Consider the following 24,187-nt stretch of genomic DNA (forward strand, 5'->3'; position numbering starts at 1 on the left):
TGCTGGAATTCACGTTTCCATTTGACATAGTTCTGCATTCCTTTGGATTCCATTCCATTCCTTTGGATTACTTTTCCACTCAAAGCTATCAAGTACAACAGTTGTAGAATTAAGATCCCTAACCAGTGGGCTCCAATCTACCTTTGCTCCATCCTCAGAAGAATACTTTTCCTGCAACAGTATGATTTTTTTCTCTATTTCTTACACCAAAGGATGGCAGGCTGGCACAGTGGTTAGCACTGCTGCCTCACCACACCTGGGACCTGGTTTCAATTCTGGCCCATGTCTGTGTGGAGTTTGCACATTCTCCCCGGGTCTGTGTGGCATTCCTCCGGGTGCTCTGGTTTTCTCCCACAGGCCAAAGATATGCAAGTTAGGTTGATTGGCCGTGCTAAATTGCCCCTAGTGTCCAAATATGTGCAGGTTAGGTGGTAATGACTTGCAACTTGCTTCCTACGAGGATGGTTGGAGCAAAGATAAAGAATGATTTCAGAAGGAAATTGGATGGTCCCTTGGAGGAAGTAAACTTTCAGGGCTACAGAGAACGAGTAGGAATAGGGGGTGCGATTCTCCAAAATGGAGACAGAGTGTTCGCGTTATCGTGAACCGTCGGGTTTCACGACGGCGTGAAACAGATGTGGGGTCTACCGATTCTGGCCCCCACAGGGGGCCAGCACAGCGCTGGAGCGGTTCACATCGCTCCAGTCTCCCTTCCCGGTGCCAAATGGGCGCAGCGCAAACCCGTGCATGCGCAGTTGGGCCACGCCAACCCGCGAATGCGCGGGGGACTTCCTCAGCGCGCCGGCCCCGACGCAACATGGCGTGGGGGTTCAGGGGCCGGCCGCGTAATAAAATAGGGCTGGGGCTGGAGAGGCCGGCCTGCCGATCAGTGGGCCCCCATCATGGGCCAGACCCCATCAGAGGCCCCCCAGGTGAAGGAGCACTTTCCCCCGCCCTACAGGCCGCCCCCCCGACCCTTTGCGCAGAGTTCCCGTCGGCAGCCGTTTCTGTGCAGCCGCTCGGTCCATCAAGGCCGGAGAATCGGCGGCCCGGCCGCAGACAGTGGCCCGTGACCGGCGCCGCGCCAAATGCGCCAGCGGAAATGGCGCCGATTCCCCGCTCCTCGGAGAATCGCCTGCCGCCGTCGGACTGGAGCCACGGGGAAAAATGGCTCGAACGGCGATTCTCCCATACGCATGGGATAATCGCGCCCAGGACATATTGGATTGATTTTGGAAAACTGGCATAGATTAGATGGGCCAAACAGCCTCCCATGATTCGAAACTCAATGATTCTATGATATATCTATCAGACTGAGCCTGTGGCAGGAGGCAACAGAACCAACAAGAGCAAAAAAGCTGCTTGATCTCATCCTCCCCATCTATCTGAGGAAGGAGTTGTGCTCCGAAAACTAGTGATTCTAAACAAACCTGTTGGACTTTAACCTGGTGTTGTAAGACTTCTTACAGATTTCTTGGTCCTAGACTGTATTGGGAAGAATGATCACCACACAATATTTCTGAAAATGAAGTCTTCTCTTCATACTGAAGACACCCTCTGTCATGTATGTTTCACCACCATTGTGATAAATGGCATAGACTCAGAACAACAGATCAAAAATGGGCATCCGTGAGACACTGTGGGCCTTTGGGAGTAGCTGAATTGTATTCAATCACAAACTAAAACCTCATGGGCATACCATATCCACCCCCCCTCCCCCTCTACCATTACCTGGTTCAATGTGAAGTGTAGGAGACCATACCAGGAGAAGCATCAGGTATACCTAAAAATGAAGTTCCAACCTCGTGAATCAGCAACACTGGACTACAAGCATGCTAAATAGCAGAAGCAGCATACGATTGACAGAGCAAAGTAATCCTACAACCAACAAATCAGATCTAAACTCTACAGTTCTGCCATTTCCTGTCCTGAATGGCAATGGGCAATGAAATAACTAACTTGAGCAGGAAGCTGCAAAAGTAATCCCACCCTCAGACGACCATCCACACTTAAGATTTAACACGTCAGCGCAAAACACCAGGCCGAAGCGTTTGCACCTACCGATGGACAGAAGCTGGCCCGCTCCTAAAGGTTCTCATGCTCATTCAATTGGATTCAACAGTTGTCCTGATTTAGAACTGCACGGTCGCACAGTGGGTCGCACTGTTGCTTTGCAGATCCGGGATCCCAGGTTCAACTCCTGGTCACTGTCCATGTGGAGTCTGCATGTTCTCCCTGTGTCTCCGTGGGTTTCCTCTGGATGCTCCGGTTTCTTCTCACAAGTCCCAAAAGACGTGCTGTTACGTAATTTGGACATTCTGAATTCTCCTTCTGTGTACCTGAACAGTTGCCTGAATGTGGCAACTAGGGGCTTTTTGCAGTGACTTCATTGCAGTGTTTTATGTAAATCTACTTGTGACAATAAAGGTTATTATTATGATACTATCATTCCTTCATTCAAAATCCTGCCTCCCTAACAGCATTGTATGAGTGATGACATGACAAGGACTAAAGTGGTCCAGGAAGTTCGTTCACCATCACCCTCTCAAGGATAATTGGGGATGGACAATGAATGCTAGCCTTCCCAGCGATGCTCACATCCCTGACATGGATCAGGAAACAATGATCTCTTCCCCACACACACCCACCTCCTCCCATATCAATTGCTTGTGATTTTTTGAAGATTGGCATATAATAAAGACTTTGAAAGATAACATTTGCTATTAAACCTTTTGTTGTTTTTCCTCAGTGCATTTTTGGATTGGGGTAATCTGCATAACTACTGAATGATCACTCTCTCCTTGTATTGTTCCACTGTTTATATGTAACGTGCTGAGGCTAGAAACCAGAAGAAACTAGCAATGGAGTTTTTGTTTTGATCTTGCAATATTCTTCCGGTTAAGCCAATATTAAACCATGAAATAAAGTGCTCTTGGGCCATGAATAGAAAATCTAGCCATGTTGTTTTAAGTGACTCTTTTACTCCACAGTTTACAAAAGATGATCGTCTACCTTGAAAAGGAGATTCGACAGAAGTACTTTGGACTATTTCAGGCTGTCCGGCTACATGGAATAACTGAAAGTAAGCAAGTTCTTGAAATTGCGATGTTGTAAATGTCAAACAGTGCTGTTATGTTCATTACTGTGGAATGTCATACACTTCAAACCAAAACCAGACGATGGAAATACTGACAGCAACACCCAGCAACAATATTTCAGTATTTCGATTATTCAAACATGCTGATCTTATTATTCGACATCATAGTTCCATACACCACTGTGAATTGGATTGTTCCACTGCTCTCTTTGACAACAGTTTTAGTGGTTTTATTAGGTTTTGGAGAATAACTGCAAAGTAACTTGTGGAACCAAAAGAGAAAATGCTGGAAAGTCTCAGCAGGTCTGACAGCATCGGTAGGGAGAGCAAAGAGCTAACATATCAAGTCCAGATGTCCCTTTGTCAAAGTAACTTGTGGATCTACCCATATGTGGAGCAAGGCTCGAAGTGCCTAATGGCCTCCTCCTGCTCCTATCTTCATCCCCCAGCATGCCACTGGAAGCGTGTCCTTTAGGATTAAACTGAATCCTTATGGTATTCACTCAACTAATCTTGAATAGAAAGATAATGTTTATTCAGCACAGGCGCTGGGCCACTTTCTTTCTTCCTTACTTCGAGTCTTTCCTTTGGGCAGGGATTTTCCAGCTTTCCCAATGGCAGGTTTTCCAGCGGTAATGGTGGCTCGCCATTGGCTTCCAGTGGGATCTTCAAGCCCTGCCTAAATTAATGGCGGCATGGGGGTTGCCTTTGGCTGGATCGGAAGATCTCGCCAAGAGAAGGAGCAGAAAATTCCACCCTTGCTCTTCATTTATGCTCCTTTAATTTTTCTGTCTTCGTGCCTCCTGCACTTGTGCTTCATTGATTGTAAAGTGCTTATGGAGGTGCCCTTGAGTTGTGAAATCCTAGTTCTTTCTTTTTGTTCATTTTTCTTCTGTCTCCGCTGACTTGTGACCATGTCACCTGCAGCTTGAAAGAGCAACCAGTTTGCCTCGGGTGTCTCACCACTTACTCTGAACACCTGTTTCTAGTCTTTGTAAGGGTCATTCCTGCTGATTCCCTTATTTCGCCTTTCTTTATTTTTGCCATTCTCATTTTTTTGTTTTTGTTTTTTGTTTTTATAAATTTAGATTACCCAATTATTTTTTCCAATTAAGGGGCAATTTAGCGTGGCCAATCCACCTAATGTGCACATTTTTGGGTTGTGGGGGCGAAACCCACGCAGACACGGGGAGAATGTGCAAACTCCACATGGGCAGTGACCCAGAGCCGGGATCGAACCTGGGACCTCAGCGCCGTGAGGCGGTTGTGCTAACCACTAGGCCACCGTGCTGCCCTTGCCATTCTCATTTTTGATCCATGGATGCTAAATGGACATGTGTCTTTGAGCCAGGCAGCAGATAGAAGGAGGAATTCAAGAAATTGCAATAAGGTCTTTGATGCTGCGAGCTTTGTCCAGCAAGGCCCAGCCTTCCCGAGGGATGGGGTGGGATTCGGTTCCATTGATTGATTGGTGGCCAATTAATTTGCCAAAAGGCCTTATTCTTCCCGGCAACAGGTGGCGGTTGGATTCTGCCTTAGTGTGATGATTTTCAGAGATCCAAGGAAAGCAGAGTTTGAATCCTGGACACCCAGACAAAGGGAGCTCTCTCTCGCTCGTGTTTTCTCCAGAAATGCTGTAAGCTGTTGTATTTCTGAAACTGCAGAGGTCTGAATGAACCTATAGTGAAAACCATTACAGATGGTAAAGTAGTCCTGAAATTCTGGTTTGAAGGACTGTGTGCTACAGACAACCATCTGAAACAAAGACTCTGTTTGTTTCCTTCTACTTATTACTATTCACTCCTCTCTTCCTGTGTGTGTAAGGTGGGGAGGAGGTAAGTTCAAGTGGGGGATTAGGAATTAGATAATAGTTAACCAGTTGTGATTGCTGCATATTTCCTTATAGTTCTTGTTATAAATACAAGGTAATTGTGTTTAAATTTACAAACCTGGTGACTGTAATTATTGGCATCCAAGGTCCAAAGACTTTGGGTATTTTTCTATGAATTATTAGTTAATTCAATTGGGTTGCAGGGGCAGCATGGTGGTGCAGTGGTTAGCTCTGCTGCCTCACGGCACTAAGGACACGGGTTCGATCTCGGCCCCGGGTCACTGTCCGTGTGGAGTTTGTACATTCTCCCTGTGCATCCATGGGTCTCACCCTCACAACCCAAAGATGTATACGGCAGGTGGATTGGCCTCACTATATTGCCCTTTAATTGGAAAAAAAAAGAATTGTGTACTCTAAATTTATATTTTTAAAAATTCAATTGTGTTGCAAAACCGGGCCAAGTGGGACTGGAGTTAGATGTGCACTAGCCCAGGGGGTCGTAAAATCCTGTTTACTTTTGTGGTACCCTTTAAATCCTATGTAAAAAAAATTGTTAAATTAAAATGATTTTGCTGAAGACTCGCGGTCTGAATCAGGATCAAGGGGCATTGAGTAGATGTGTGCAGGAACAAGGAGGCAGCAGATGAAAATAGCATTGTCTAGGGTTGCTTTGGATTAGTGTAGGATGGTTCAAGCTGAGTGAACAGAATTGAACATTTAAACTGAGCAGTACACCGAGGGCAGCACGGTAGCACAGTGGGTAGAACTGTTGCTTCACAGCCCCAGAGTCCCAGGTTCGATTCCTGGCTTGGGTCACTGTCTGTGTGTGTGTAGTCTGCACGTATCCCTCTGTCTGCGTGGGTTTCTTCCGGGTGCTCCGGTTTCCTCCCACTAGTCCCGAAAGACATGCTGTTAGGTAATTTGGACATTCTGATTTCTTCCCAGTGTATCCGAACAGGCGATGGAACGTGGCGAGGGAATGTGGCGACTCAGAGCTTTTCACAGTAACTTCATTGCAGTGTTAATGCATGCCTACTACTGACAATAAAGATTATTATATTATTATGTGAACATACTTGTGGCCTCTAGATGCACACATAGATACTGTTTGTTACCCTGCTAAGTGTACTAATCGAAAAATATACCAATGACAATCGGTGCTCAGATTTAATGACTAACAACTTGCCCAGTCACATGGAATCTTAACTCAAACCAATGAAAAACAATATACAGACCCATGTGAAGTACTTTATAGTGCTCTTTAAAATAGTTTACAATCCACTGCAAGGTGCAGTTGTTGTAAATAGTTTATTTTTGCATAACACGGCAACATAGATGAAGTGAGACATTTTGACCAAAATATTAAATTGTTTCTATTTATGGAAAATGGTACAATTTTCGGTAACTTTATAAACCCTGCAACATTGCACATCACTTAGGCTATATCCACGATGAAAGAAAATGTTCTACTTGTGTACTTTTAATAGTTACTCTGTTAAAACAAGTTTCACTTGCTACTCCCTCGAATGCTGTATTTTGTGTTCACCCTTTGCAGTGTGGCTTGTCTGTGGGTGGGATTGCAATACCACCTGGAGTCCAGTATGTCTTCCCAAGCATGTCAGTTGTGGGTCTCTAGTTATCGCTCTCATCTCTGACTCAGGGGTTTTGGCTCTGAGCTCGGAGCTCCACCCTTGGGCAGCACCTTCTAAACCCACGGCCGCTACCATCTGGAAGGCCTGAGCACGAAAATCAAGGTGGGCACTCCAGTCCATCACTGAGAGACTACCTTTTACATTCAGATGTGATGTGATGCCAAGGCCCCATATGCCTGCTTAAATGGATGTAAAATATCCGATTGCTCTATTTTGAGGAAGAGTGGGGTTTAGCCCTGGTCGCCTGGCCAATATCTCTCCCTCAATCAGTGCCTAAAAAAACAGATTACCTGGTCACCATCACACTTCCTTTTGTGGAAGTTTGCTATGTGCAAGTTGGGTGCCGCATTGGGTTCCTACATTGCAACACTGACTACGCTGCATAAAGTACTACATTGGCTGTAAAGTGCTTTGCGGCATTTAGTGGTTGTGGAAAGTGCTATAAAGATGCAAATCCTTTTTCTGACGACTCATCAAATGTATTTGATGTGAATGTATTTTGACCTATCTGTGGTTGTTTAGTCACTGCTTCGTTTTGTTCTATTGTTTTCGGTGCATTTCAGATGACGCTTCAAAATTATACATTAACTATAGTCAAAAACTTTGAATCAGTATCAACCTGTTTTTTATAAATTCTGGAGTAGCCTTTTGATATTCAATGGTAGTAACATAGTTGAATCCACACTATCAACGTCCTGTTACCTTTGACAAAGAGGAGAGTAATGAAATATTCTCCACTTGTCTGGGTGAGTGCTGCTCCAACAACACTCAAAACCACCCAGGACAAAACAGCCTGCTTGATTGCTCCCCCTTCCACAAGCAAATATTCCCGCCACCACCACCGTGAACAGTGCAGGAACTCACTAAGGTTCCTTAGATAGCACCTTCTAAACCCACAACTGCTACCATCTAGAAGGACAAGAACAGCAGTTACCTGGAAACACCGCCATCTGGTGGTTCCCCTTCAAGCCACTCACCATCCTGACTTGGAAATATATGTCCGTCCCTTCATTTCAGTCACTGAATCTTGGAATTCCTAACTGAGTCCGCAGCTGCCACGTGAACATCCCAACTGGCAATAACAGGTTAGTTCCACGCTGTTGGGAACACAGCCGGTCAGGAGCGGAGGATCGCTGGGCTGGTCTCTGGCAATGGGCCCCCAGCTGCGCGGAGTGTTCTGCAATCATGACGATTCTTGGGTCCCGGAGAATCGCCAGACCGGTGCTGGGCCCGCTTTTGGCGTGAAATTGGGCTGTGGAGAATTCAGCCCTTAGTCACTTTTTTGGGCCCTGGGGAGGTTCTCACCAGTTTAGTCTGCACTGGGAGAATTTTCTTTAGCACTGGGGAGCAGACCTCAGAGATCGGGCCGCCATTTTGAAAGGGAGCTCCTATTTCTTAGTGAGCTTGTCCCCCCACACCTCCCACACAATGAAAATGTCACCCCCTCCCCACGCACATGATCACTACCCCACGTCCTCCCACAGCACCCCCTCCCTTCTAGGACCCCCACCCATCACCCCCCAACCAGAGGCCCCTACTTACCTGCTCTGCACTCCCCCACCCTTCAAACGCCCCCCTCCACCCTCATTTCATGGGCATGGCCCTGTCAGCCCCTGACCTTGGCAGTGCCACCCTGGCATTCAGGCAGTGCTCCTGCCAGTTTGGCAGTGTCATCTGAGTACCTTGACAATGCCAGGGTGGCAGTGGCAAGGTGCTAGCTGGGCATTGCCAAGGTGCCCACGTTCCAGGGGGTGGGCCAGGGAGCCACCCTGCATTTAACTTGACCACCCAGGGGTCTCCGATGGCTCGGGAGACCCCCTCCCGGGTGCCATTCTGCCTGGTCCACGTTTGTGTAGACCAGCACTGATCGGCACCCATCTGCAGCCTCCCAGGGGAGGCAGAGCATCGAGGGAAGCAAGTGGACCCCAACAGGTAAGTCGTAAGTAGGTTTATGACCTACTTCCACGAGCGTCATTTGGTCCTGTTCATTTTGGGCTGAGTTCCAATTCCGACATCTCGTGGGACTTCGGTGAATTACACGAAGCGCGGAGCCAGTCGGGAGGTCCGCAGGAGGCCCCTCCCGGGATTCTCCGCCCACGTTGTGGTCCAGCTTGAGCGCCATGCAGCAAGAGAATTGCGCCCCATGTCTCCTTTTGGAGTCTCCCAACTTTGGGATGGAGTGTCACATTTCTGGGCCCACAAATGCCAAGGCTTGGCTGGATGGGAAGTAGGGAGTATCCAAACAGAAACTTGCTCATAATTGCTTGACAGATTTCAAACTATGCTACTCCTGAGGACTCATGGTCCCCTGAAAGGTGAGCTGCCGTGTCTGTATGGGTTTCCTCCGGATGCTCCGGTTTCCTCCCACAGTCCAAAGATGTACAGGTTAGGTGGATTGGCCATGCTAAATTGCCCCTTGGTGTCCAAATGGTTAGGTGGGATTACTGGGTTACGGGGATAGGGTGGAGGCATGGACTCAGGTAGGGTGCTCTTTCCAAGGGGTGGTGCAGATTTGATGGGCCGAAATGCCTCCTTCTACACTGTAAATTTAAGAGACTGTACCATCATAACTCTGCTGCCAAAATGAGCTTTTGCAGCTATTACAGATAACAGAAAGACTACATGCCCCAAGAGGCTGCTCACATTCGAAGAATGACGCGATCATGACACAACAGTGTAACTACTCATTCAGAGATTGATTTGCTATGTTGAGATGATGATGATAAGGTGCTAAGGTGGACCTCGCACCGTAGGGAATACTATTGAAAGAGGCTCATATGAGCTAGTCATCATTATCCTCCTGGAACCAGATGCCTATAAGCATCTCCTGAGCATGCCTGCCTTTCCTGGCCCATGCTAGGCCTCTTCCTCTGGAGCTTCAGCTTGTTTGTCCTCATCAATCTCAGCCCTCTCGACATCCTCTGCATCAGACAAGATGTGCAGGTCCTCCGCCTCTCGTTCTTGCAAGACAACCCCTTTTGGAGAGCCAGGTTGTGTTGAGTACAACTAACCACGACAATATGGAAGTTCCTCTGGAAAGAGTACTAGAGAGCACGCCTGCCCTTTCCAGACATCAAAAATGTATCTTCAAGATTCCAAGAGGCCTCACTATTAATGAGCACGTGGCAGCATGAACAGCGTTGTACCTCTCCTCTGAGGCACTTTGAGGGGTCATAATGGGCAACATTAGCGACGTCTTTTGCATATCACTCAGGAGTTAACCCTGGATGTGCTGAGGGCCCTCGAAGATCCATGACACCTGTGAATGACTCAAGATGTAAGATTCATGAGACCTTCCAGGGTATCGCACAGATCTGCATTATCTGCTTCTTATAGTTACAGATCCGCTGCACATTGGGAGAATAGAAGCCTTACCTGCTGATGCATTGTAGCTGCTGCTAGGGAGCTCTTAAAGCCATATGAGTGCAGTAGATGATACCTTGTACCTTTTGGGAACTTGGAGATCACTGCAAATCCAACTACTTTGACAGCCTGGTTGGTGTCGTCTTGCTGTGAATAGGATGTCCGTAATGTCCGTAACCTGTTGGATACATTTGTGAGCAGATGCTTGAAAAATCCTGCAGAGATCTCCAGTGGAGCCCTGGAACGATCCACTCACAAAAATGTTCAGTGTGGTGGTCACTTTTAAAGCCGCCATCAATAGGTAGCCTCCCAGTCTCTGTGGCATCAACTCCTGGAGAATATGGCAGGAGTGAGTCACCACATCCCGAGGCAAGTGAAGGCATCTATGGCACTATCTCGTGTTCATCTGCAGATATGAGAGGCCTTTTCTGTACACCCTTCATCCTGCAAAATGCATCTGCACAATGGCTCTGCAGCTTCAGATTCTGGGCCTTGAGAAGATCCCTCTGGGATGTTCACCAGGCTGAGGCTGTTCACTTCACCCAGCCAGCCATAATGGGCTCGCCTTCTATTCCTCCTCAGATGCCTGATTGCCAGGATTAAGGAAACATTGTCTGCGCCATCCATGAGGCACTCTTGCTGAAGGTGCATCATGTGCAGGTTTTTCTCTCTACAATCACTTTTCTATCTCCTCCTCTAATCCTTGATCCCATCGTGACAGTAGTTGATATCCCTGTCCTCTCCCAAATCATTTGATATTGATTCCCTGATGCCTCATGAGGAACTGAACCTTCCCAATCTTGAGGTCCAATGTACTGTGATTTACTGAGCAACCCCCCCCCCCCCCAAACCCCCATCCCCATGAGACCTTTGAGTGCCTCAACCACCCACATTACCTGTTCCCCATCTGCAGGCTGCAGCTTCCTCCCCTGACTGTGGCTGTTCAATCTATGGCACAGCACCAAGTCACCAACCCCCAGGACCAACGTGTGTAAGGGACTGGCTCTTCCCTGAGCATCACGCTAGCACGACTGACACAGGACTAACAGGCCCTCCCCCTCCTTGAACTGGAACCAGGACAGACATGCCAAGCACAGCCTTCAAAATTGTGATGCGGCTCCACAGAACTTGTGGTTGGCATGGTAGCATAGTGGGTGGCAAGATGGCACAGTGGTCAGCAGTACTGCCTCACAGCACAGGGATCCGGGTTCAATTCCAACCTTGGATGACTGTGTGGAGTTTGCACGCTCTCCCTATGTCTGTGTGGGTTTCCTCCGGGTGCTTCAGTTTCCTTTCACAGTCCAAAGATGTGCCCTCTAGCCCAGGCTAATTGCCCACCACTTCAATCGTGTTTCTCTGTGTACCCGTTCCCCCATTCTTAATTTTCAACCACTCCACCTTCCACTGCTTCAAGGTCACGAGTGAAGTGGTGCTCTCCAGGCGCATGCCATTCATGAATCATGCCAGTCTTAATTCGCCACCGGTGTGGCCTTTTGATCTGGAGTGGGGCATTATTTTGGCCAGTTGGGTTTTAAGTTAGTCTTCATGGTATTCGAATGTGGTTCTCGACATAGCCGTGCGGGCTGCCTGACCCATCGTGAAAGTCAAGAGAAGAAAATGATTAACTATTTTTATGCCAGTGGGAAAATTCTGAATTTTCCTGTCCCACCACCTAAAATCCCACCCTAATTCAGAGAAAGAAGGCCATTTTGCAACACAAATTCACCAGTTTCAACCCCTTCATCTTATTTTGTTTCATTGGTTGAGCTGATTTTTCTTCAGCGACTGTTTTTTCCCCCTGAATAAAAGTTTGACATAAATCAATAGCAGTCTGAATATCAGAATATAACATTTGTTTTTTCCTGTTTTTTTCAACTGTGAATCAATCCTGTTCTTCCCACTTCACCTGTGTCGGTTGACAGTAGTGGGGCGCTATTCAATGATCAGCCAATATAAGCTGCCCTTGGAGTCATGCAGAAAGATTTCACCTTGTTTTTTTTTGATTTCACACTTCTCAAGCTGAAATTAAGAGCTATTGTAAGATTCTGTACCATATGAAGAGTCTTGACTCTTGTCAAATGTAACAGGAACCCAGCATAGTAATCATAATCACCTGGCTATCTGAATTATTGTTGCAATTCAGTATTCCAACGTTCAGATTATATTTTGTTTGGAATCGCAATTGAATTATTGTTATATTTTTAATACCAGTCCTGCCTTTAAATGGTTTTACGCTGCTCCCTTTAATGTTTTCTGCTTGTACAGGTACGGTATCTGAAAATCGGCACCCTCGGGGGCCAAGGCTGTGTCAGAATTCAGACCTTGCCAGATATTGGGTCGGCCAGGGTGGGCCATGGCGTAGATTGGGTTGGTGCCGAGCCAAAATGTCCATGTTAGTCATTTAAAAATGTTTTACTCCATTAAAATTGATGCATGGCGCATTCTAAAATTGTGCTGTTTTTGGAAAATTCCAGCTTTGGAATAGTCGTATTTAAGACCCTGTACTGCAATTATTTATTTCCTGGTAATCTATTGTTGAGAAAGCAAAGATTTACAGTTGGTTAGTGCTCTACACTGAAGTACCCTTTGATCTGCACTGTCACATCTGAACCTTTAAACATCTGCAGTGTCCAATGAAGAATGCCAAAACACTGACAGTGTGAATGAAACAGCAAATCGTGGATCATGTTGTGTACTCATCAGAAATACTATGTTGCTGTCAAATTGCTTACACTTGGAATCGTTTCCAGTCACAGTTTCATACTTAGGGTTGTTTAAGATCATAATACGTAAAAATTGCTGAGTTACAAATGTTTCATGCCCTACTGTTTAACCATTTCAAAGTGTTTTTCCTATTCATTCATGGGTTGTGGGTGTCGTTGTCCATCCTGAATTGCCCTTGAACTGAATGGCTTGTGAGGCCATTTGAGAGGGCAGTTATGAGGTCAGTCATATTGCCGTGGATCTGGAGTCACATGCAGGCCAGACCTGGTAAGGCTGGCAGATTTCCTTCCCTAAAGGACATTAGTGAACCAGATGGGTTTTTTACAACAGTCAACGATGGTCATCAGTCGACTTTTAACTGCGGATTTTTATTGAATTCAAATTTCAACATCTGGCATGTTGGAATCCGAACCCGGGTCTCCAGAGCATTATCCTGGATCTCTGGATTATTAGCCCAGTGACAATATCACTGTATTATTGCCTCCCCTCGCTCCCTCCCCTGATAATCAGACCACCCACATTTTCTCCAGATCATTTATGCATACCACAAAACAACAGAGGTCCCAGCACTGATACCTGCGGAACACCACTAGCTACATTAGCCCACCATTAGCTACCACTAGCCCACTAGAGTGGGCATCACGGTAGCACAAGTGGATAGCACTGTGGCTTCACAGCGCCAGGGTCCCAGGTTTGATTCCCCGCTGGGTCACTGTCTGTGCGGAGACTGCACATTCACCCCGTGTCTGCGTGGGTTTCCTACCACAGCCCAAAGATGTGCAGGTTAGGTGGATTGGCCATGATAAATTGCCCTTAGTGACTAAAAAGGTTAGGAGGGCTTATTGGGTTACGGGGACAGGGTGGAAGTGAGGGCTTAAGTGGGTCGGTGCAGACTCGATGGGCCAAATGGCCTCCTTCTGCACTGTATGTTCTATGTCTATGTCTACAGATCTCCATTCAGAAAAACACTCTTTCACCACTACCCTGTCTTCTATAACCAAGCCAGTTCTGTATCTATCTAGCCAGCCCACCCCAAATCCCATGTGATTTTAGTTTTTCTACCAGTCTGTGATGTGGGACTATGTCAAATGCCTTACTAAAGTCTATGGCCGGGATTCTCCAATCCCGCAGCCAAGTTCTGGCACCGGCATGAAAAGTGGCGCCAACCACTCCAGCGTCAACGGTCCCCAATATAATAACGGTCCTCTTCCCAGGGGACTAGGTTGGTGGTGGAGTGGTCCCTGCAGCTCCTGCCATAACATAACAGCCGGCTCGAGTTTGCGCGTGCACGCTATGGCCGGCATGATTCTGCGCATGCGCGGAATGTCTTGCGTGATTCCGTGAATGCGAGTGGGTTCCCCTCTCCGCGCCAGCCCCCGGGGACTATGGTGGAGCCCTACAGGGGCCGGGCGCGGAGGAACATAGGCCCTCACGGAACCAGCCTGCCTGCCGATCGGTAGGCCCCAATCGCGAGCCAGGCCACCATGGGACCTGAGTAACCCGAACTCGGCGGCCACTCGTGAATCGCTGGGGGGTCCGCTTTCAACAGCCCCCGAACCGGTGCGGCGGCGATCCCACGGGCGCCCGAGAATTGGCGTCAAAGAATAGGTAAGCCGGCATTGGGGCGGTGGGAAGCGAGAATCGCGTCCCCCCCGGGGATTCTCCGAGCCGGCGCGGGGTCGGAGAAACCCAGCTCATATAAACTACGTCCACAGCCTTCCCTCATCAATTTTCTTTGTCACCTCTTCAAAAAACCTAATCAATCTGGTGAGACATGACCTTCCCCATACAAAATCATGCTGCGTGACACTAATTAGTCCATTTTCCTCCAAATGTGCAAATATACTGTCCCTCAGTATCTTTTCCAAAAGCTTTCCCACCACTGATATCAGACTCACCGGCCTATAATTTGCTGGATTCTCCCTGCTGCCTTTATGTTATAACCTGCCTGCTTACCATTGGCTGGGGACTAATGACAATCCCACAATCCTGTGGGAGTATGAGCTTCCCCTATGAGGGGGGGCGGAGAAATCATTAGCAGACTCCCTACATAAATAGAGCTGGCCAGTTTGGAACCAGGGAGAGAGGAGTGAGCAGCAAGGGAAGTTGCTGCTGCTGTTGTATATATATGTTATTGTAAATAAATGTTATTTCTTTGTATCCTGAAAACTCGTGCTGGATTCTTCGTGGGCCTCACAAAACTGGCGACAAGGATGGGATTCCTTAGACTTTGGGGTGGGGGAGGGATGTTATAACCTGCCTGCTTACCATTGGCTGTGGACTAATGACAATCTCACAATCCTGTGGGAGTATGAGCTTCCCCAATGAGGGGGGCGGAGAAATCATTAGCAGACTCCCTGCATAAATAGAGCTGGCCAGTTTGGAACCAGGAAGAGAGAGGAGTGAGTAGCAAGGGAAGTTGCTGCTGCTGTTGTATATATATGTTATTGTAAATAAATGTTATTTCTTTGTATCCTGAAAACTCGTGCTGGATTCTTCGTGGCCCTCACAAAACTTTCTTAAGCAAGGGAATAACATAGGCTATTCTCCAGTCCTCTAGAACCTCACTTGTGGGTAAAGAGGACCTGAAGATATCTGTTAAGGCCCCAGCTATTTCTCCTCTTGCCTCCTGCAAAACTTGGGATAGATCCCATTCGGCTCCTGGGACTTGTTCACCTTAATTGATTTTACGATACTCAACACTTCCTCCTTCGATATATTGACGTTCTCAAGAGCATTCACGCATCTATCCCTGACCTCAACATCTGTCATGTCCTTCTCCCTGGCGAATACTGATACAAAGTACTCATTAAAGATTTCACCCTCTTCCTTTTCCACACATAGCTTCCCTCCATTGTACTTGAGTGGGCCTACTCTTTCTCTTGCCACTAATATATGCATAAAAAGCCTTGGGATTCTCCATGACCACGTTTGCTAATGACATTTCATGGCCCCTTTTAGCCCTCCTAATTCCACATTTAAGTTCCTTCCTACTTTCACTGGACTATTTTCAAGGCCATTGTCAGTTTTTAGATGCCGAGACCTATCGTATGTCCCCCCCTGTGTGCGTGGGTTTCCTCCGGGTGCTCCGGTTTCCTCCCACAGTCCAAAGATGTGCGGGTTAGGAAGATTGGCCATGCTAAATTGCCCGTAGTGTCCTAATAAAAGTAAGGTTAAGGGGGGGGGGGGGTTGTTGGGTTACGGGTATAGGGTGGATATGTGGGTTTGATTAGGGTGATCATGGCTCGGCACAACATTGAGGGCCGAAGGGCCTGTTCTGTGCTGTACTGTTCTATGTATGCTTCCTTTTGACTAAGCTTACAATTTCCCTTGTCATCCATGGTTCCAGAATCCTGCCATTTCTATCCTTCATTTTTGCGGAGACATGTCTGTCCTGGCCTTTAAAATGTCAGATGTGGATTTGCCCTCTATTAGCCACTCCCAATTCACATTCCCCAGTTGCTGTCTAGTTTGGATGTAATTGGTCCTCGCCCAATTCAGCAACCTCACCCGCCGGCCACTCTTGTCCTTATTCATGACTACCCAAAATCTTATGGGCACGATCTTCCCAAAAGGGAACGGAGTCCCTGAGCGAGTGCATTTAGCTGTGTGTTTGCCGACACTCGCCGTGCTGAGGAACACTTGGCTATTCAACATGACTCGCGTTGAATAAGGGGCCTAAACAAGGAACACGTGGTTGAGGCCGCACATAGCCCTATTTTTTTACAACTGTGCTGTTTGTAGTATATATAAGTGATCTGGAAGAAAATGTTGGGTGGGACTGGAGAATTCCTCCCTGTATTTTGTGCCCATATGCACAGAGCCATTGAATATGCAGGCTGGCAGTCTTCTTTCCAAGCTTCTGATAATGTTGATGTAAAACTGGCAGCAAGGAGATTTGTAAGAGCAATGGCTCGTCCTGTGAGTTTTTCTCTCCTCCTGCGTTAATGTTCACGCGCTCCATTTACCACAATCCCATGATGGGAAAATGGAGATTGAGAATTCAGAATGTGAAGGATTGTGGATATGATACCTTGACCTTACTTGCACTCCCTTGCACATTGCATTGGTAATATAGTGTGACTCATCGAGCTGCCTCAATCTAATCATTTGCAATTATATCATATTTTTAGAATCTAAATGCCAAATTAGTGTAAGCTTTTGTTCATTGATGAAGAAATGTTGAGCAATTTTCAGCCTTGTTATTTGTAAAATGCAGACCACAATAGCTTGTTCATTAAAAAAGCATGAACCATAAAACTCATGTTGAAACTACTGTGGAGCAGGAAAAGTGATTGAGCTCTGACTCATCGGCCAAAAGAATGAGACATTTCTCGCATAAGATTGGCATTTCATTTTTGATACAGAGAATGGTATTTAAATCTTGCCTGTCTGCATTTAATGCTATTGCTTTTTTATTAAATATCGCCCACCTTTGGCAAGATGATTACCAGTGCTTATAGATCCAGTAAGTGTTCTCAACGTTCTGTGTTCATTCTTCTGTTTTTGAAAGTGGGGCATAATCTCATTTGCCTTGACTTTACTTTCAGAAAGCTAAGTTAAACATGAAGTGTTTCCAACACAAGTTAAGCCCCAAAAAATACTTGCATGCGAGTTGAATTGGCTGTAAAAGATTTTTTTAAAAAGCAAGTTTCAAGTTAACAGAATTATGTTATGCTGTGAAAACGTATTGATTTGATCAGCGATGGGGTAATTACTGTTTCTGCGTTTCTGATTTATGTAAAAATAACCTGAGTTCAGAAACCCCTATAAATTGGTCAAATTCTCAGTGATAGCAAGCTAGACAGGGCAGCAGAGTTTGATGAAGCAGCCAAGCAAGCACAGACGACTTAGATAGGTTATGCACGTGAGCAGAATTGTAACAGATGAAACGCATTTTAGAAAAATCCTGCACACTTGAATAAAAATGTGGAGCCAACTTAATGTATGGTGTCGACGGGACAGGTAGTAAAAATCTAATAATGGCAGTGGACTTAATTCTGACCACTGTGGAACATCAATTAACAAGATGAACAAATTGCTAGGTTTTTATTGGTATTTCCCTCTGAAACTGGGCAGGTCAAACATAGAACATAGAACAGTACAGCACAGAACAGGCCCTTCGGCCCTCAATGTTGTGCCGAGCCATGATCACCCTACTCAAACCCACGTATCCACCCTATACCCGTAACCCAACAACCTCCCCCTTAACCCTACTTTTATTAGGACACTACGGGCAATTTAGCATGGCCAATCTACCTAACCCGCACATCTTTGGACTGTGGGAGGAAACCGGAGCACCCGGAGGAAACCCACGCACACAGGGGGAGGACGTGCAGACTCCACACAGACAGTGACCCAGCCAGGAATCGAACCTGGGACCCTGGAGCTGTGAAGCATTTATGCTAACCACCATGCTACCCTGCTGCCCCCTTTTGCATTCAGTTTTAACTTTAATTTTGGATTTCAAATTTAAACTTAAAATGTTAACTTTCGCAATAGTACATAAGGGGCAATACATAAGCCTCATCCAATTTCCATTTCTATTGAAGTGAGACGATTGTGTTATGAGAATGTTAGAGGAATTGGGACGCTCAGTCTTAAAAGTAAGCAAATGAGACTGAACCTCACAGAGGCATACAACATACCAGACTGAAAAGAAAGGTTAATCCAATTCATTATTACAAGTTAAGCCTGGCTAGCAGTGCCAAAGAACGTGGGTGCCAGGGGGAGTGCCTTGTCCCCGACCACCCAGGGGTCCCTAATGGCCGGCGAGACCCCGAGGTTCAGTCATACCTGGTCCATGCTTGTGGAAAATCCGTTGCAGTTTAATGTAAGCCTACTTGTGACAATAAAGATTATTGTTATTAAACGGTGCCTGGTCAAGGACTCGTAGGCGCAGACGTTGACCACCGGGTACCAGGTGAAAGTGGCATTCAGGTATACAAATGAGCCAATGTCTCATTTAAATAGGCTGACCTAGATCACACCGTGCACCGGTTTGGGGTTCTCGTGGCATTCATTATTCCAAGTTAAGCCTGGCTGGCAGTGCCAAAGTCTCGCAGGCGCAGCCGTTGCAAAGGTGAATTGTGAGAACGCGCATAGTAGAGCAGCCATGTCTCCCTATTTAAATCTTTAAGTGCTGCCTGCATGCTTCGGGTGACGGCCATGGAGTGAGTGTCGCACATTTGGTGGCTCCACCTCGAGGTGGAATTACTTGGCCGATTTTCACCCAATTTAAGGGGTGTTTGCTGATGTGAGGTGCATGAGCACTGAGAAATAGTCATGCTCCATCGGTGGGGCTAGTTTATGACATACCAGATGAGGAGGTAACAAGTAAGAGAAGCAGCCTGGCCGAGAGGTTATTTGAGGTGTAACAGAGGAACAGATGGTGGATGGCTGCCCACCCAGAGGCCTACTGAGCAACTGGTGGACTTTTTGAATGCTAAGTACCAGCAGCAGAGGCAGGAGGTTTCGGAGGACCTGGCGAAGGTGGTGGAGCAGCTTAGGGCGACTATGGAGGACCAGAGGCTGGAGGCGCAGGGTCTGATGCTCCAGAAGGTGGAGGAGCCAGTGGCCTCGTTGGAGGCAGAGAAGATCTGGTGCTCATGGCAGTGAGACAGAAGAGGTGGAGAGAGAAGGTGGGGTCCTGGAGAATCATCCCAGGAAGGAGAACCTCCGGATAGTGGGGCTGCGTGAAGAGATTGAGGGAACGCAGACCATAGAGTATGTGGTGAATATGTTCAAGACATTGGTGGAGTTGGGGGGGTCTTTATTCATGAGGGCGATGGGAGTGGAGGGGGGGGGGGGGGGGCGCTGACGTGAGTGGAGTTGGTGTGGCGCAGTTGGTTATTGGGAGATGACAGTGGATATCTTGGGGCAGGTGAGCAAGGCGTAGACCTGGGGGAGCTGGTTAAAGAGCTATGAGCTATGGCTGATCGGTGAGGGGTGGGTGAAGAGCCCCCCGACCCGGTTGGTTATGTGGAAATTTGGGGTTTGAATGGCCCGGTTAAAAGGTCTCGCGTTTTTGTGCATTTAATGGATTTGAAGGCGGACGTTGCGCTTCTTCAGGAGACGCACCTGAAGCTGGAGGGACCAGACGAGGCTAAGGAAGGGTTGGGTGGGGCAGTTGTTCTACTCGGGGTTGGATACAAAGACGAGGGGAGTGGCGGTGCTGATCAATAAGAGGGTGGCTTTTGAGGTGGGAAGTATTTTAAATGACCCTGGAGTATGTTTGTGATGATGAGTGGGAATCTGGAAGGGATGCCGGTGGTGTTTGTGAATGTATATTCCCTGGGGGCAGCATGGCGGCGCTGCGGGTTAGCCGAGGACCCGGGTTCGATCCCGGCTCTGGGTCACTGTCTGTGTGAAGTTTGTACATTCTCCCCGTGTTTGCGGGGGTCTCACCCCCACAACCCAAAAGATGTGCAGGATAGGTGGATTGGCCACACTAAATTGCCCCTTAATTGGAAAAAAATGAATTGGGTACTCTAAATTTATTTTTAAAAATTGAATGTATATGCCCCAAATCGTGACATTGTGGATTTTCTGAGGTTTGTTTTGGCAAAGATTTCGGACCTGGACACCCACCAGCTGGTTATGAGGGGAGATTTTAATATAGTGCTGGATCCTAGATTGGACCAGTTATGCCCTAGGTACCTGAAGGTTTCAGCTATGGCAAAGGAGCTGTTGGGGTTTATGGAACAAATGGTAGTGAGGGGGAGGCGTAGCGGCTTGAGAGGCCACTGGTGAAGGAGTTTTCGTATTTCTCGCATGTGCAGCTGGTGTACCCCAGATTGATTTCTTTATCTTCGATAAGGCACTGTTGGCATTGGTGGTTGGATTGGAGTATCAGCGATTGTGGCCTCTGACTACATGTCGGTTTGTGTGGACTTGCCTCTGGCGAAGGGTGCGCCTCAGCGGCCGCAATAGAGGTTGGATGTGGGATTGTTGGTGGATAAGGGTTTCTTTTGAGAGTGTAAAGGTGGCCATCCAGAATTATGTGGAGCATAATAAGACAGGGGAGGTTTCTGTCTCCACGTTGTGGGATGCGCTGAAGGCGGTGGTAAAGGGAGGAATTTATATTGATTTGGGCGCACAGAGAGAAGATGGAACGGACTGAGAGATTGAGTTTGGTGGAGAACATTCTGAGGGTGGATCGGAGATATTCGGTGGCGCCTGAGGAGGCGTTGCCAAAGGAGAGACAGAGGCTCCAGAAGGAGTTTGGGTTAATGTTCTCGGAAAAGGCTGTGTGGCAATTGCTTAGAGCAAGGGGCAGTATATGAGTATGGGGAGAAAGCCAGGAGGATGCTTGCGCACCAGTTGAGGAGGCAGGCGATGGTGAGGGAAATTGGGAGGGTGAGAGGCAGTAGGGGCTGGTGGTATCGTGGCCTAAGGGAGTGAGGCGTTTTACTGGAGATTGTATAATCCGGAGCCTCTGGTGAGGATGAAGCAGTTTTTAGACGGTTGGAGTTTCCAAGGGTTGAGGAGGCAAAAGTGCAGGGGCAGGGGATCCCGATCAGGCTGAAGGAGATGATAGATTGCCTCGTGTTGAAATAGGCGGGCAATGCCCCGGGTCAGATGGGTTCCCAGTCAAGTTCCATAAGAAGTTTTGGTTGGAACCGGGGCTCCTGCTGGAGATGTATAATGAGTCGATGGTAGAGGGAAGCTTCGCCCCACGCTGTCTCAGGCTTCAATATGGCTCATTTCAAAGATGTACAACGAAGCAGCGTGGATTGTACCGCCCAATCTCGCTACTGAATGTAGGTGTTAGCGAAGGTGCTGCCGACGTGGATAGAGGATTGTGTGCCAGGGGTGACGGGTGAGGTCCAGATGGGGTTTGTGGAGGGGCGGCAGTTTTCGACGAATGCACGGAGGTTGCTTAATGTTATAATGATGCCCTCAGAGGGCCGAAAAGAGGAGATGGTTGTGGCGATGATGCGGAGAAAGTATTCGACTGGGTCAATTGGGCGTATTTGTTTGAGGTGTTGGGCGGTTTGGATTTGGGCAGGGGTATGTGGATTGTGTTCAGTTGCCATATAAAGCACCTTAGGCGAGTGTTCGGCCGAACAAGGTTAGTTGGGGTTATTTTGGGTTGCATCGGGGCAAGGCAGGGCTGTCTGCTCTCTTTGCCCTGGTGACTGAGCCAGTGGCAATGGTGCTTAGAGGTTTGAGGAAATGGAGAGGTATTGAGCGGGTGGGATTTTCATGGAGAATCTGTGAATAAATAGTCCTCTTTATTTAACCCATGTAAAGCATGCTGCTGGTTATTCAAATTGTTCACACACTTGGGGGTTAAGAAACACGCACTTCTTCCTTATCAAAACACATTGATTATAGATCTCCTGCTCAAATCGTGAATTGAAATTGGCTCAAAATTGGGATTGGTGCCGGATGGCAGACTTGTTGCATGCCTCCGGTCCCGCCCCGCCAGCTGAAACAGTCTTCCCATTCAGAGAAGGCAGGAAGCCTATAATAATGCAAAACCCTTTGTTGTAATATCATTCGCAGGCTTGACCCCAAGGCTAAGCCCTCCCACTATGCTCCTGGTGCAGGTCTTAACAAGACAGTTGTGGTGCGATGGACCTCGAAGGCAGTTACGGTGGTAAGTCCATTGTCCATGTGCCCCTCTGCCACTGTGCTGCAAAGGAAATGTCCTCCAAGGGTTCTGGGAGTTGGTTGAGCTCATACAGGGTGTAAAGGGATGGATTCCCTGGCAAACCTGAAGATCACTCATGGTGATTCCAGACATGTCTCTGATGAAAATCTTCATCCTGTCTGTGTACTGTGAAAACTTGAAGTGGCCTGCTCACTTTGAGCGGCTTTGCTTGACAGCTGATGAGTAAATCAAACAGTTCATTGTAGATAGCAAGTCAGGAAACCTCAAGTACATTTTCTCCACATCTGCTCACTCAGTCCCATGTTTCTAACACTGTAGTTTTTCAAGTCTGAATCTTCCTAGAATGCTCACAACTGGTGAAAAGCTTTGAAATCCCCTGAGAGCCTTTGAATGCTTTGTTTTCCTTCAATTTCATGGTCTAGTACCTTTAAGTGGCCTTTGATTGACAACTTAATGTTTTTTACACAGCAGGCTGGAGCTTTATTGTTTATCTTTCCCTTCACAGTTGAGTGTATCTGAAGAACCCCTGATTGATCCTAATCTCAATGCTTATAAACACCCAAATACAACACTGTGATAAGAAAAGAGGAACTGGAAGCAGAACTGGTTAGCATTTTTGAAGTTGCCTGCAGCTGTCAATCAGAACAAAAATGTTTATAAACATCACAATTCGGATCAATGGGGAGGGAGGTACTTCAGGTGCATTCAAGCGTGAAGGAAAAGATAAATAAACAAACCGTCAGGCCAGGGTGTCAGTGACAAGATGCTGAGGGCAGTACACCTTTAATAGGGAGGGGGAGGAGCCTGAAGGAGTGGGGCTGAGGAGTGTGGCTGCTGGAGGAGTCAGGCCACCCTAATATCTGCGTGATGCGGAGAGTGGAGGAGTCCCCTCTTTTCTTAAGGGTACAGGTACTCCTCTTGTCAGCTGGGGTGGAGGAGGGGGGTTTGGGCTGTCTCTGGACACTGGGATCGGGGCGCCTTTTAAGAAGGGCGAGCCAAAATCGATAAGTGCAGACTGGCTGGTGTGCTACTCGATATGAATACATTAACATAATATAGGTAAGGGAATCCCAACTACGTGAGCTCCTAGTGCCAGCGGAAACCACTGCAGTTTTCCCGTTGGCAAGAGCACTTAGTTTTGAAATGGGTTTCAGTTCTCCCGCATCCCTGTCCATAACAATATTCTATGTAAGAAAAAATTTGGCATGATCCTTGAGAAGCAAGAAAGAGGTCGGAAGGAAAGGAATGAAAACATAAACAAATGAATGATGATACAGCAGCAGAACATCAATTGCGACTGACAGCTAAGTTTTCAAATCCAAAGTATAGAGTTGAGGAAAGTTTTTTTTCTATCCTAACTTTTTCTGATAAGGATAGTAACAGCTAGATAACAGCATTGGAAATAATGTTATTTTACATAAATTCTGATGTGTTACAATATAAGAAATTGAGAGCGAATGATATACATAAATATACACGCTTACTGTGTTGAACAGAAGAATGTTATATTTTAGAACATAGAACATAGAACATTACAGCACAGTACAGGTCCTTCGGCCATCGATGTTGTGCCATCCTGTGAAACCCCTCTAAAGCCCATCTACACCATTCCCTTATCGTCCATATGCCTATCCAATGACCATTTGAATGTGTTTAGTGTTGGTGAGTCCACTACTGTTGCAGGCAGGGAATTCCACGCCCTTACTACTCTCTGAGTAAAGAACCTACCTCTGACATCTGTCCTATATCTATCTCCCCTCAATTTAAAGCTATGTCCCCTCGTGCTGGACATCACCATCCGAGGAAAATGGCTCTCAATGTCCACCCTATCTAATCCTCTGATAATCTTGTATGCCTCAATTAAGTCACCTCTTAACCTTCTTCTCTCTAACGAAAACAGC

At 47.1% G+C, this 24,187-nt stretch overlaps 1 protein-coding gene across 3 annotated transcripts in view; it reads left to right on the forward strand.

The window, feature by feature from the left end:
* Nucleotides 1-24,187, forward strand: part of btbd16 (BTB (POZ) domain containing 16) — a 179,222-nt gene that overhangs the window by 80,083 nt on the left and 74,952 nt on the right. For all 3 annotated transcript variants that reach the window (XR_005463687.1, XM_038821187.1, XM_038821186.1), the window contains exon 12: nt 2,991-3,082. Coding sequence is in view for 2 of the 3 variants with exons in the window: in XM_038821187.1 (XP_038677115.1) it covers nt 2,991-3,082 (92 nt within the window). In the remaining variant the exon portion in view is untranslated. The remainder of the gene's footprint in view (nt 1-2,990; nt 3,083-24,187) is intronic.

Source organism: Scyliorhinus canicula, chromosome 16, assembly GCF_902713615.1.
Source record: "Scyliorhinus canicula chromosome 16, sScyCan1.1, whole genome shotgun sequence".
Classification (NCBI taxonomy): Eukaryota; Metazoa; Chordata; class Chondrichthyes; order Carcharhiniformes; family Scyliorhinidae; genus Scyliorhinus; species Scyliorhinus canicula.